The sequence below is a fragment of the Lynx canadensis genome, chromosome D4 (assembly GCF_007474595.2).
Source record: "Lynx canadensis isolate LIC74 chromosome D4, mLynCan4.pri.v2, whole genome shotgun sequence".
Taxonomy (NCBI): Eukaryota; Metazoa; Chordata; class Mammalia; order Carnivora; family Felidae; genus Lynx; species Lynx canadensis.
The window spans coordinates 70,026,440-70,039,783 of NC_044315.2; the positions used below are offsets into that span (position 1 = coordinate 70,026,440).

The window sequence follows — 13,344 nt, forward strand, 5'->3', positions numbered from 1 at the left end:
TGTTTATTTTTTTTGGGGGGGGTAGGTACAGAGATAGAGGGGGACAGATTATCTGAAGCAGACTCCTCACTGTCTGCACAGAGCCCAATGTGGGACTCGAACTCGTGAACCCTGAGACCATGACCTGAGCCGAAGTGGTACGCTCAACCAACTGAGCCCCCCAGGCACCCCCGGAAGTTGTTTTTTTTAAAATCTTTAAATGTTTTTAATTTATCTTTTGGGGGGAGGGGCAGAGAGAGAGGACACAGAATCTGAAACACGCTCCAGGCTCTGAGCTGTCGGCACAGAGCCCGATGCGGGGCTCAGACTCATGAACCCTGAGATCATGACCTGAGCCAAAGGTGGGCACTTCACCGACTGGGCCACCCAAGCGCCCCTGCAGAAGTTGTTTTTAATCTCTGCTTTGCAAAGTCACTTTTCCTTTAGGGAGATTCCCCTCCCACGTTTTCTGGGTGTTAGGGAATGGTAAGTTGTGTTTTTGTTTTTTGTTTTTGCCATGAAGGAAATTTCCTTTGCTGCAGATTTCGGCCTTCACTCTGAAGCAAGCAAAGGGACACGGAACGGCCGAGAGAAACCTGGGAGTTAACAAAAGACTACAGCCGACTCGGGCACAAAGCAAACTGCCAAGGATTCATAACTATAATCATCAACTTTGCTGTGCTGCTATAAATACGGAACAACCCGGAGAGTGACTCACCCGCTGAGATAACGTGTGGAGAGCCTGAGCCGCGCCACCCTAGGTTTAGAGCCAAAGTCTATCTGCTCTTTTTCTTCCCTTCTCTTTCTTCTTCTTGTTTACATGGGTACAGAATGTTACGCTTACTTCTCCTTTCCACAAGGAACCCTCCGTACTTACCGCCTGTGATGTTATTCATCCGATTTCTCTGACGGAACACTCCTTTTTGCCTCTTAACACAAACGGGCTGTATAAAACATGCCACACGTTTCTTCGACACCTTGCAGAAACTCAACTACAACAGGTTCCCCCCCCCCCCACCAAGTACAGACCAGCTTTTCCTGCTTGCCTTGGGCAGTGGGGGACCCCAGACTCCTGGGGAGGGTGCAGCTGGCTCTGCCAGCAGGAAGCGGTCCGTTAGGGGCTGCCATTTTTCAACTGCTCACCCCACTCACAACGCCTGGCCGCTAACCTGACTCTGGGAGACGTCTGTTGGCGCAAAGCCGCGACAAGGAAGGCTGCCTTGGAGTCGCTATCCACTACGTTCAACATTCAGCTGCAGCGAAAAAGTGCCCCAGGACAACCCACCTTACGAGGTCTCACGCAAGAGTTTCAGAATTGATGTGCAGTGTTTAGGGGTGTGCAGGGCCCAAAATTACTTGAGTCAAACGGGACTCAAGGAAGTGAATTTTGCATCTAACTTAAAAAAACATAAATTTAAATGGCCCTACGTGGACTGTGGCTCCTGTGTTGGACTGTGAGGGTCTAGCTGCTGCATGATTCCATGATGTGGTGGCAGACCACAGGAGGAAAGCCTGACATGGGACCTCAGACCGTTCCCCAAACTCTTTCCTTTTACAAAAGTGGCAGAAGATGCAAGGAGGAAGGCTGACTGTGTGCTATCTGCCCAACTGGACTGGAGGCCCCTTAACGCAAAGACTTGTCTACTTCCCCTTGATGTCCCCTCAATGAGCAGCAAAAGGCACAGAAGTTACGCTGCTGCACTCAGCCATGCACTCAGCCATGCACGCAGCCCTTTAAAATACCCACACCCCACCAGACACAATCCGTCTCCTTCTAGCCCGCACTGGTAAGTACTGTCAATAGCACTGTCTGTGATGATGGAAATGCTCTATCTGCACTGTCCAGCATGGCAGTCATTACCTACATGGGGCTCTTCAGCACTTGAAATGAGGCTTGGATGACTGAAGAGGGCATTTAAATGTTAAGTGATTTGAATCTGAATAGGCACACGTGACTAGAGGCTACTGCACTGGCCAGGGGAAGTCGAGATACTGCCCAACGCCATGATGGGACTACATACCACAAGAGGAAGGGCTGACATGGGGAGTGTGACTGAGCTTTCCGGAGCCCTCGGTGCATTTCCTAAACGCTCTTTCACCTTCCCCAAAGCCACAGAAGCCCATCGCAGAATCAAACTGGCTCAATTCATGCACGCCTGCATTCCTGCCTTGTATATCTAGGTTTGCAAAACCATGGGGTCCCACGAAGGAACTCACACCCTTCCACACTGTCACTTCAACGGAGCTGCAAGTTGGGGCAAGAGATACTGATCATTTCTGCAAAAGCATCATCCAAGCCCAGGTCACAAGGAAATAGCGACCGGAGGATTATTTAACCAGAGGTGTTAAGAACACAGATAAGCTGGCAACCATGTCTGCTGCGGTCAGAGACAACAGAGAGGTGACAACCTCACGCATAAATGGGAAGTGAGATTTGCAATTCACCTGCCGATGTCTAGAATACAATCAGGATGCGTTTAATGCTTTAAGCCTAGCAGCTAGAGTGGTAAAAATTTACAGATTAACTGAAGTGGCTTCTTGCTAATCCTGGGCTGTTCAGGGAGGCATTATGTTTCTATAGTTCGGGTACAGTATGGGACTTAACAGAATGAGCACCCAGTGCCTGTGGGTGACTTCCTAATGGTTGCTCCAGTTCTCTCATAGTTCAGCTTAAAATGTCACTTTTTGATGTGTACTTTAAAAAATTTGAGGTAGCTAACTCTAAAATGTATAGATGTGGGAGAACTGTGAATTCATTGAGAGAAAAAAGTAAGACCCATGAATAAGGCAAGGAGGAAAAGAAACAGGGGCTGTATCGGAAAGCTGGGCTAAGGGAAGCCAGTGCAATTGAACCTAACACGGAGCTCTGAGTTCCCTGGTAAGCAAGACGAAAAGAGAACTAGTGAATTAGATATACCTTATTGAATAATAAAAGAACTCAAGACAGTACTTTCAGAGAGACATTTTTCCCTGGCCTTGAGATGTGAAGGGAGTTTGTCACATTTATACAAAGGAAGATGGGGGCATAAAAGGAACTTAATGCAAACTGTTGACAAAAAGTTAACAAAGTTTCAGAGATGTTCTATGCATGTTTTTGCTTTATACTCGCAATTCATCTAAAGCAAACCTTGAGGGCATACTGTGGGTCTGAGAAAGCTTTCTGTGGACAGGTAGAAGTAAGTGTACTTCCAGTGATCTAGGAGTCCTGCAGTGGTAAAACTTTGGCAATCTAGAGAAATACTCCAGCAGTTAACGTATCTATACCCCTGGAATGTGAACTGATTTAACCCGGGCTTTGCTCATGAACTAGAGACTATTCAAGGGAGCAACACATATGTGGAGAGTAGGTCTCTGTCACAGACAAAGATGAGTGCAAGCTCTAGACCTCAGGCACACAGCTTGTCGTCCTGTGGCGGAACGGACAGTCTGACTTATGCCGTCATCCTGGCAGAGAGCACCGTAGGGTGTTGGCTGCAGGCTCTAGCCCTTGACCTAAATGGCCATCTGGGCTTGAGCAAATTCCTCAACAGCCAAAACAAGCAGATACAAAGAAGAGAACAACACGTTTCTTACTCTCGGTGAGGGCTCCGGTTCTGAGAAACCTCGGAATCGCTGTCTTTCGGGGACAGGGAGGCCTTGTACGTGTAAAACACATCTTCGGTTTCGGTAATGTACGTCATCTCGTTCGCAAGGTTATCTGCGGAAGAGTGCCGTGGCTTCCGGATTTCGTGCCGGAGCCGAGGACTTCGCCTGCGTGGGAGAGAGGTCGAGCGTGAAAGTCCCGAAAGCAAATTGCACTTAAAAACTTCGTTAGACATCGGCGACCTGGCTTTGTGCCCTGACCTTTCCAAGGATGCCTTGGCTAACGCTGTCGGAAATTAAGAACCAGTTAACCCATTACTACACCAGAATCCACCAAGGGCCATGTGGGTCCTCAAGACTCTCAGCCCCGTGGTATAGCCCCCAAGACGGTAGCGTTGACTGTATACGTAGGCAGATGAGAGCGGTTTATGCCCTTCGGGAAGTGGTGAGTGTTGACTTAGAGAGCTATTCTTCCAGGAGGACTCAAGCTGTCAACGCACAGATAACACACCATGCTGACTACTGATCAATTCTTCAGAGTCATTTGAGCACCAGTATAAATAAAGGGTTTACAAGCCAAAGTACAGTTTTTGGCAAAACTGAAACCTTATTTCAACTACATCCCTTCATGTGAATTTCACTTGATCCAAGAAGCAGTGTTTGCTTTTAAAAATAGATCCTGTATGCCCTGTTAGATGGGAACAGCAGCAGTAGCTAGCTATGTGGCTGCAGGCAAGTCACAACACCTCTCTGGGCCTCAGCTGTACCTACCTGCTCCTGAGAATGAACCAAATGAAGCAATGATCTCCGGACGCCTGGGGAAGCACCTGGGCATCGGCTCCTGCAGTGGGTGATCCCAGGCTGCTGAGCCTTCTAAGTTTTATTTTCTCTCAGTTTTTCCACCTTCTTCTTTGTGAGCCATTTCTCTTTGAGACTGTCAGGGCTTCCTCCACTATTCCCATTCCCCCTGGGCTCTGCTAATCAATAATACTGTGTCCAGAATAGGGTAGAAAGGCTCGTGACTCCTCAGGAGGGGACCTATAAATAGCAGTAAGAGCTCCAGGCCACGGGTGTGGCAACATCAAACCCCGCTGTTCTCCTGGATGCTGTCCTGGGCCTCTGCTCTGGGGCTCTGGCATCAGTGCCTAAGAGGCTTGCAGACAAAGCTGCTACTTTACAGCATAAATCTACCACTTTAGGATGAAGTGCCTACATCGTGGGAAACCAAGAAACGAATCTACTCAGTCATACTGTGATTTCTAACACTAAATACCATCAGTATCTCTGGCTAGAGCACTGGGCCCCCGGGGGAGGGTCCTCACCCAGCCACCCTGCACAGCAGCTCCGTTTTGTGCCGGTTAGAATCTCCCCTAGTCCTAGAAGATCTGTCCTTGGTAACTTATAGGCCCACCCTGTCTTTTGTGAAATGAACAGAAAGCCATACTCTTAATTCCAGCGTGGAGCTGGGGCAGTGCCTCTGGCTGGGTTTCCCTCTCCCGCTGATGATACCTGGTCATTTTGGAGGCATTCACAAAAATGGGCTGATGTCTCTCAGGAACATTATAATAAAATAATGATACTAATCCCCTCTGATTTCTTTTAATCGCTTACAAAGCACCTGCACACTGTTACATCATTTGTGGTGATTTTTACAACCTTTTTACACACGGGGAGACTGAGACCAGAGAGGTAAAGAAACTTGATAATTTAACAGAAGAGCCAAAATCTGAGTCTGGGTGATACAGTTATACAATCAGTGCCCTTCCCACTTGGCCAAATTGCCACTTCCTTCCTTTCAAGCCATCATATTAAAAAGTCAGTGGGCTACTTCCCCAAGCGCATTAGCTACTGTTTTTCAGAATCCTGCATCCTACATTGCATACCTTTACTAGGCTTTCCCAAAGTTTATTTCGTGCGATGCCAACGGAAAACAGATTAGATAAAGCTCAGCATGCTTCCTTATCACAGGACTTCCCAGAACATCAGTATGCTAGCGTGTATTGTACTCCCCAAAGGGGCATTTCAGGAGGCTGTAGTTCTCAAATTCAGACCAAATAAAAAAATTTTTTTTTAATTTTTATTCATTTAATAAATGTTTATCCATTTATTAAATGAATAAATGGGGGAAGGGCAGAGAGACAGGGAGACACAGCGTCCAAAGCAGGCCCCAGGCTCTGAGATGTCAGCACAGAGCCTGATGCAGGGGCTCGAACCCATGAAAGGTGAGATAATGATCTGAGTTGAAGTTGGAGACTCAACCGGCTGAGCCACCTAGGCACCCCCAGACCAAATAAGATTTAAAAAAAATTTTTTTGGGGGGCGCCTGGGTGGCTCAGTCAGTTAAGCGTCAGACTTCGGCTCAGGTCATGATCTCACGGTCCGTGAGTTCGAGCCCCACGTTAGGCTCTGTGCTGACAGCTCAGAGCCTGGAGCCTGTTTCAGATTCTGTGTCTCCCTGTCTCTCTGCCCCTCCCCTGTTCATGCTCTGTCTCTCTGTCTCAAAAACAAATAAACGTTAAAAAAAAAAAAAAATTAAAAAAAAATTTTTTTTAATGTTTATTTATTTTTGAGAGACAGAGACTGGCAGGGGAGGGGCAGGGAGAGAGAGGGAGACACAGAATCCGAAGCAGGCTCCAGGCTCTGAGCTGTCAGCACAGAGCCCGACAGAGAGCCTGATGTGGGGCTCAAACTCAGGAGCTGTGAGATCATGATCTGAGCTGAAGTCGGACGCCTAACTGACTGAGCCACCCAGGCGCCCCCCCACCCCAAATAAGTTTTTAAAAGAGAACATCCCAGAATTATACACTAAGGAAAATGTTTAGTAAGGCTTGCGTATTTCAAAACAACAGTAAACTGTTAATTTTGCACCAAGCAAGCACACAAACATAAACTCTGATTGCAGGATGCCTATATTGGGAAAACGTATGAAGTTGAATTTTTAAGAGAGAGAAAGTGGGTAGTACAAAAAAAAAATGAGCACGTACCAGTTAGGAGTGATAGGAGGGGACCGAGAAGGCAGGCTCTTGGTTTCTAAGTGCTCCACTGATAACGACCTCCGCATGGCTGGGTTCCACACCATCCCTCCAATCACCTTTTTGCAATACTGGTTATTTACAGACCTGAAAAACCAGAAGCAAGGTTCACTTTCCACACAGACACTTTCAACAAGAAATCATGGCATAAATGAAGCAAACAGTCTAACCATGCTCCCCCTCCCCTTTGGGTGGCTGGTGAGCACCGGGATGACACCAGCCAAGGTTACAAGGGGTCAGAGGTATGCAGGTCAAAAGCGGTTCCGTTCCGTCCCTGCTCTTCCTGGTTATCTCTTCTCTCCTGGTGAAACTATTTTCTTGAGGCTTACTACTGCAAGCAACAAAGCTGGTCCCAAAATATAACCAAACCATGCCACTATGGAACTACCAGGATAACATAGAAATGCAGTTCAAGTTAAAGGAAATCTCACTTTATTCACAATGGCATGAATACAAACATCAACCATCCTTCCAGGAAGGTTTCTTCGTCATGCAAGCTGGCAGAAGCCATTAGCTGTAAATCACAGATAACGCTTTGAGAGAAGGCCTGAGAAAATGCTTTCACAGCGGCAGGTTCTAAGAACATGCCATGCTACGTTCTAAGAAAGGGCCTCCCCGAAGCTAACTTTTGTGTTTACTTATACCTAGAAAATTTAAGTCTTAGCTACCTAGACCCCTCAGAGAATGAATTATTTGAAAGGATGGGGTTTGAAGTCAGCTAGGAAACTCAGTTCTGCTATTCCTAAATTTTCAGTGGTGTTTTAATGCCTTATTAAAACATTCCAGGGGCACCTGCGTGTCTCAGTTGGTTAAGCATCCAACTCTTGATTCTGGCTCAGGTCATGAACTCATGGTCATGGGATCTCATGGATCTCATGGGATCAAGCCCCGTGTCAAGCTCTGTGTTGGGTGTAGAGCCTGCTTAAGATTCTTTCCCCCCACCCCTCCCTCCACCCCCCCGGCCCCTCTCCCACTCATGTTCTTTTTCTCAAAAAAAAAAAAAAAAAAAAACCACCAAAAAAAAAAAAATTGCACACATTTCCTTGCAGCCTAAAACTCACAAGCCAAACAAACAAACAATAATAACAAAAAACAGGCAGGACAAAAAACCCACAAGAACACGAAACATGCCCTAGAATGCCAATGTACTAATTTACAGTAAGAAATACTGCTGTTACCCCGATCAAAACACTCACAGCAACATCACTGGGAGAATCTATATCAGAGAGCAAATTAGCACTGATTGAGAATGCTGCCTCAGAACAAGAGGACAAGCTAGAAGATTCAAAGGTTTGATGTTGTAGTTCCCCAAAGTATGTGTCACAGGTTATTAATAGATACCCTTTGGGGAAAAAAATGTTCCATTGTCCCTTAAGCTTGCAAAATACTGAACAAGTTTCTTCTGTGTGGAACTTCTATCAGGGAGCCCAACACGCAAGTATGTAGATGTATCCCTAGGGTTGGGCAAATCATGTAACCTTATGCCTCAGTTTCCTCATTTATAAAATGGAGATGGTGAGGGCTGAAATCTGCAGTGCACTGAAGCTGGTCTTAGCAGCAATGAACTGATGACCTGTGCCATGAACCACCAATATCCCAAATGACCCCCAGTGGCAGATTAAAAATGGCTACAGCTCTTCTTTGACTCGTCTCTTGAATATGGGCTGGCCTGTGACTGCTTTGACCAAGAGTAGCTGTGCAGTTCTGGACCTGGCCTTTAAGATGGCTGGCTGCTTCTGCCTTAGGTGGTCGGAGCCCTGAACTTCTGCATGAGACATCTACTACCCTGCTGGAGAGCACACATGACGAGGTCCAGAGGACACAGAACGAAGTGAAGGGTCCAGCTGAGTCCAGCCTTCCCATCATGCCATCAAGCATGGGAGCAAAGTCATCCTGGATCCATAGCCCAGCCCGGCCACCAGTTGCCTGTCACTGAGAAATCCCAGTCTACTACATGGTCTTTCCTAAATTCTTTATCCACAAAATCTTGACAGATGACAGAAAGATTGTGGTTTTCTGTTTGTTTTGTTTTTAAGTAGGCTCCATACCAGCATGGAAACCAACGTGGGACTTGAACTCATGACCCTGAGATCATGACCTGAGCTGAGATCAAGAGTTGGACACTGGACTGAGCCATCCAAGCGCCCCAAGCTTGTTGTTTCAAGGGACCAAAATAGGGGTAGGTTATTCTGCCACAATGGGTAACCAGAACCTGCCCCACCTCACCCCCAACTCCATGTTGGCTACATTTTTCAGAAACAAAGACATCTGAATTGAAGTGACAGTGGTAGAATTTGAACTCAGTTTTCTTAGCAACGGTCCATGCTTTCAACTGCTCACTATCTAATCCTATCAGCCGGCTCAAAGGATTAGGTTCAACTAATGTAAAAACTATATTCCAGTAAGTTATGTCTGTGACATCTTCAGTAATAGCTACTGAATGTATAAAATACTAGAAACAATATTACAGGAACTGCAAACTTTGAAAATATATTTGCTCTGGGTTTATCAGAAGCTGAGAGAGAGAGAGCACTTAGCATCACAGATACTACCACTGCTACTAACATTAATTCGCTACTTAACTGAATCTATAAAAAGCTAACTAATGATTATCAACATAATAGGAAAGTCACTGGAATTGTGTGATACAGTCCCACATACCAGATAATGGCTCAGACAGGGGCATTATTTCATTAGTAATAGCTACTTCAACAACAATGCAAAATTACAAGAGCAGTTTTTCAAACCAATAGTTTATAATAACTTGATAAATGATTTCTGCTGTATCTGGTCCTGAGCAGGCAGTCTTAGAATAAATACACAAAAAATATAAACTGCATGATTAGTTTAGGGAATGCATTGTCATCTAAAGTTACAATTTTATAAGAGTAATTTCTTCCACTGTACTACTCATTAAACATTTTTAATACGATTTTTTAATATGATTCCTGTAGATACTAATTATACTTAAATATAATTAAGTATGCGCATGGTACCAACTAAACACTCAACTGGCAGTTCTCATTATTACTGTTATTTTGTGGTTGTTACTAGGTAGCATATCCCAAAGTCACTTGACTCTGGGAAGCTTTCTTTTTTTTTAAATTTTTTTTTTAATGTTTATTTATTTTTGAGAGAGACAGAGCGTGAGTGGGGGAGGGGAAGAGAGAGATGGAGACAGAATCGGAAGCAGGCTCTAGGCTCCGAGCTGTCAGCACAGAGCCAGACGTGGGGCCTGAACTCACAGACCGTGAGATCACGACTTGAGCCGAAGTCAGATGCTTAACCGACTGAGCCACCCAGGCACGCCCCTGGGAAGCATTATTTCTGTTCACTCGTTATTAGGGATGTCCGCATCAGCGGTCATCAGGGAAGATGTAACAGATGGTGGGAGGGGTTGTCTTGGTACCATGACGACCCTCAGAGTCATTGCCACCCGCTTCTCTTAGTATGACACGGTATAGGAGCAGCTGCATTTCTGGCTGCTTGGGTGTTCCAGGGGCAGCAAAGTTGAGGAGACAGAAAGGAAGCAGAGGAATAGAAGTATCTGAGTTTGCATGGAAAGAGACACTGCTGCCCCTGGGGAGACTCTGAACTGCGCAGCTCCAGCTCTGCGCCTGGGGTCCCTGGATGATGGCGTCCCTTCCCCCGAGGATGTCCTCTACCCAGCAGTGGCCAGGACACATTCACATTTCACTCTAGTGTGGATACTGTCCCTCAAGAATACTCACTTTTTGGGGTTCCTAGAGCCCATAGTCCAGTACTGAGACAGAACATTCTTTTCCTGAGGTAGTAGCTTCTTAGCCTGAAAGAATGTATGGTGTTCCACACAGGATTTCCACAAGTTTTTGCAAGATCGGTAATTTAACATGTTGAAGGCCACAATATGTTCCCTGGATTCAGTCTGGGAGGAAAAAGCACAGTAGAGATTTCATCCGCACAGATGAAAGGGCAAAGGTGCATAGATGTTCTATGTCCGCATCAGTGGTCATCAGGGAAGATGTAACAGAATGTGGAAAACCAGCTTCAAAATGCCTTAGGTCAGACACCAGTGTCATAGGACTATTCAGGAGCAGTATCAGTTAAGCATCTTATTCCTGTGGAAAAGATGACCTGGCTCTCCCCTTTATCATCACTTGTGATTCTCCATGAACACTCTGATTTGGAATGTGCTTACATTCCTAGGTTGGATATATTTGGACCAACCAGATAAAGGCTGTGTGATACATTTCTTTTAAAACTTAGCTCTGGGAAAATCTCTCCTGAAGAATGTCTTCCACTTACCTGAAACTTGAGATTTTATAAGCCTTTGGATTTCTTTACTTGCTTTCCCCTGAGCATGGAGTTAATTTAATCATTTCCTTGACCCTCATCCTACCTGAGTTTAAGTTTTCTGTTTTCATGTTTTATAACCATGTTGTGCATTTTGGGGCCACCTTCGATCTTGCGATGGGGGGGGTGGTCAGGAGACCCAGATTCTAGTCCTAGTTTGCTCTGAGCTCTGGTGTCCTCATTTCCAAGTGATCACTGCTATGTGGAGCCATTTTAAGTACACATTATCTTTGAAACCCTGGGAAATGAACATAGTGACAATAAGTGAAAAATACATGGGGCACCTGGGTGGTTCACTCAAATTTGAGTATCCAACTTCGGCTCAGGCCATGATCTCACAGTCTATGAGTTCGAGCCCCGCATCAGGCTCTGTGCTGACAGCTCAGAGCCTGGAGCCTGCTTCAGATTCTGTGTCTCCCTCTCTCTCCCTGCCCCTCCCCTGCTTGCACTCTGTCTGTCTGTCTGTCTCTCTCTCTTAAAAATAAACATTAAAAAAATAAAAAAAATACGGGACATAACAGGATAGAGCATGGTATCTCTGATTCAAATTCCAGCACCTCCACTTGGTAGCACTTTCGAGCCCTCTTCTCCATACTGATAACGAGAGTCATCTGGAGAGTGGTGGTCCCTCTTAGGAGACACATGCAAAGGTTACTGTGCATGTTTAAACACATCAAGGGGAGGAACTGATCTCAATGATATGTATTGCTACGCTGCATGGGCTCATGCCAGGTGCTCTGACCAATGCTTTTATTTAATCTTCTCGATTCCCGGAGAGGTGGGTACTACTACATTTCTGGAAACAAGCTAACTTGGGCTAGGGGAGGTTATGTAACCAGCCCAGCTGGTAAGTAGAAGAGTGAGGATCCAAACTCATCGTTACTAACTCCAAAGCAAGTTACGTCTGCTATCAGATAAACACAGTGAATTCTACAGGCAACTCTGGACTCCAACTTCCATTTTCTCCCCCCCGCATGCCATGCTCTTTCTCCCCCCAGTCACACGGACGGCCAGCTGCCTTCACCTGCTGAGGAACCAAGAGCTGAAGTGGCTAAAAACACAAGAAACAAAGCAAGTGTAGACATAATTCACCTGTTTTTGTCGTTGATGTATGAAGAACTTTTTCCTTTTGAAAGAAATCTTTAGAATGTTCACCCTGCAAAAAAATGAAACATATAAAATGCACACAGGGATCAGCTGGCTGGCAGCTGATGCCTCACAACGTGTATCCTCTACTCCATGACCATGAGGAGCACGGGCTCTCCGCTTCCTAGAGTTTACCCCGTGGTAGGAATGACAACAGGCCTGTAGCCTCAGCTGCATACCAAGGAGCTCACTGAAGCTGAGTATCACATAAGGACTACTGAATCATGATGTAGCTTTTAAATAACGAGAACCATGGGCAATGTGCGCTGTTTGTGGTCATTTGCTTTTGTGACAGTGTAGCTCTGCTTGAGCTGGTGTGTGCCTGGGGAGACCAGCTGAGGGCAGTGTGGAGCAGCAGAGGGAGGACAGACAGCAACCAGACAGACTTGGGTCCACATCTCCACTCTGGTACTTAATGGCCCTGTGTCAAGTTTGCATAAGAACACGATTATAGCCCCCATGTGCATTTTTATATACCGGTTCCCTACTAAAAGCTTTACATTAGTCCCTCAACTAAGCCTTGCAATAGTCCTGCAACATATTATTATTCCCAGTTCTCAGATGATGAAACTGAGGCTCAGACACCTCCCCTAAGTGCTCAAGATCATTCAATAAGGGATGCACAGATCTGAGCCTCTGCTAACAAGTCCTGTATGACGTAGTTGGAAGGCACTGCCTTTTTCAGAGTGGTCTTGTGAGGATTAAGTCTGTTTGGTCCCCTGAGTTTGTAGACCAGAACAGAATACTTAGTAAAAGTCCAACTAATAACTAAGGAACCACAGTGACAATACAGTTCCTGCCCAAAGGAAGTTCTCTGAGTTCTGGCCAATGTACCGCCCAGGACTCTGTAACTCCAAAACCTGCCTTGAGCCACTTCATCCCTGTTTCCACAGAGTATCCCAAACCACAGGGTGACCGGAGGAAGGGGCTGCCAGTGGAAACCAAACTCCTTTTCCCAAGTACCGAATCTGGATGAACCTCAGAGGTCAGAGGTAAAAACCTGGTCTCCACCCCTCCTTTAGAAATACCAGTTTAAAATTAGAGATAACATTTCTTTTGTTCAGCATATTTTTAAAGCATGATTCAGAAAATAATTAGAAGTGGTTTGCACTTACCAAGGATAGAAACTTGTGCAAATGTATTTTCGGTACACGGCAATGCCCGCAGAAGCAATCCCAATCATTAGATCTAAATTGTGCAGATCCTGTAAAAAGGAAGAACCGAGATTCACAGTGTGTTACAGTCATGCTTATGCCCTCTGGTAACTCAAGCA

The 13,344-nt window shown here is 45.7% G+C and overlaps 1 protein-coding gene across 6 annotated transcripts in view; it reads right to left on the reverse strand.

Moving 5' to 3' along the window:
* Positions 1 to 13,344, reverse strand: part of PTPN3 (protein tyrosine phosphatase non-receptor type 3) — a 112,940-nt gene that overhangs the window by 39,107 nt on the left and 60,489 nt on the right. For all 6 annotated transcript variants that reach the window (XR_003964170.2, XM_032595560.1, XM_030293415.2 and 3 more), the window contains 5 exons: positions 13,187 to 13,275; positions 12,018 to 12,081; positions 10,325 to 10,497; positions 6,546 to 6,680; positions 3,553 to 3,729 (listed from right to left, as the gene is read on the reverse strand). Coding sequence is in view for 5 of the 6 variants with exons in the window: in XM_032595560.1 (XP_032451451.1) it covers positions 3,553 to 3,729; positions 6,546 to 6,680; positions 10,325 to 10,497; positions 12,018 to 12,081; positions 13,187 to 13,275 (638 nt within the window). In the remaining variant the exon portion in view is untranslated. The remainder of the gene's footprint in view (positions 1 to 3,552; positions 3,730 to 6,545; positions 6,681 to 10,324; positions 10,498 to 12,017; positions 12,082 to 13,186; positions 13,276 to 13,344) is intronic.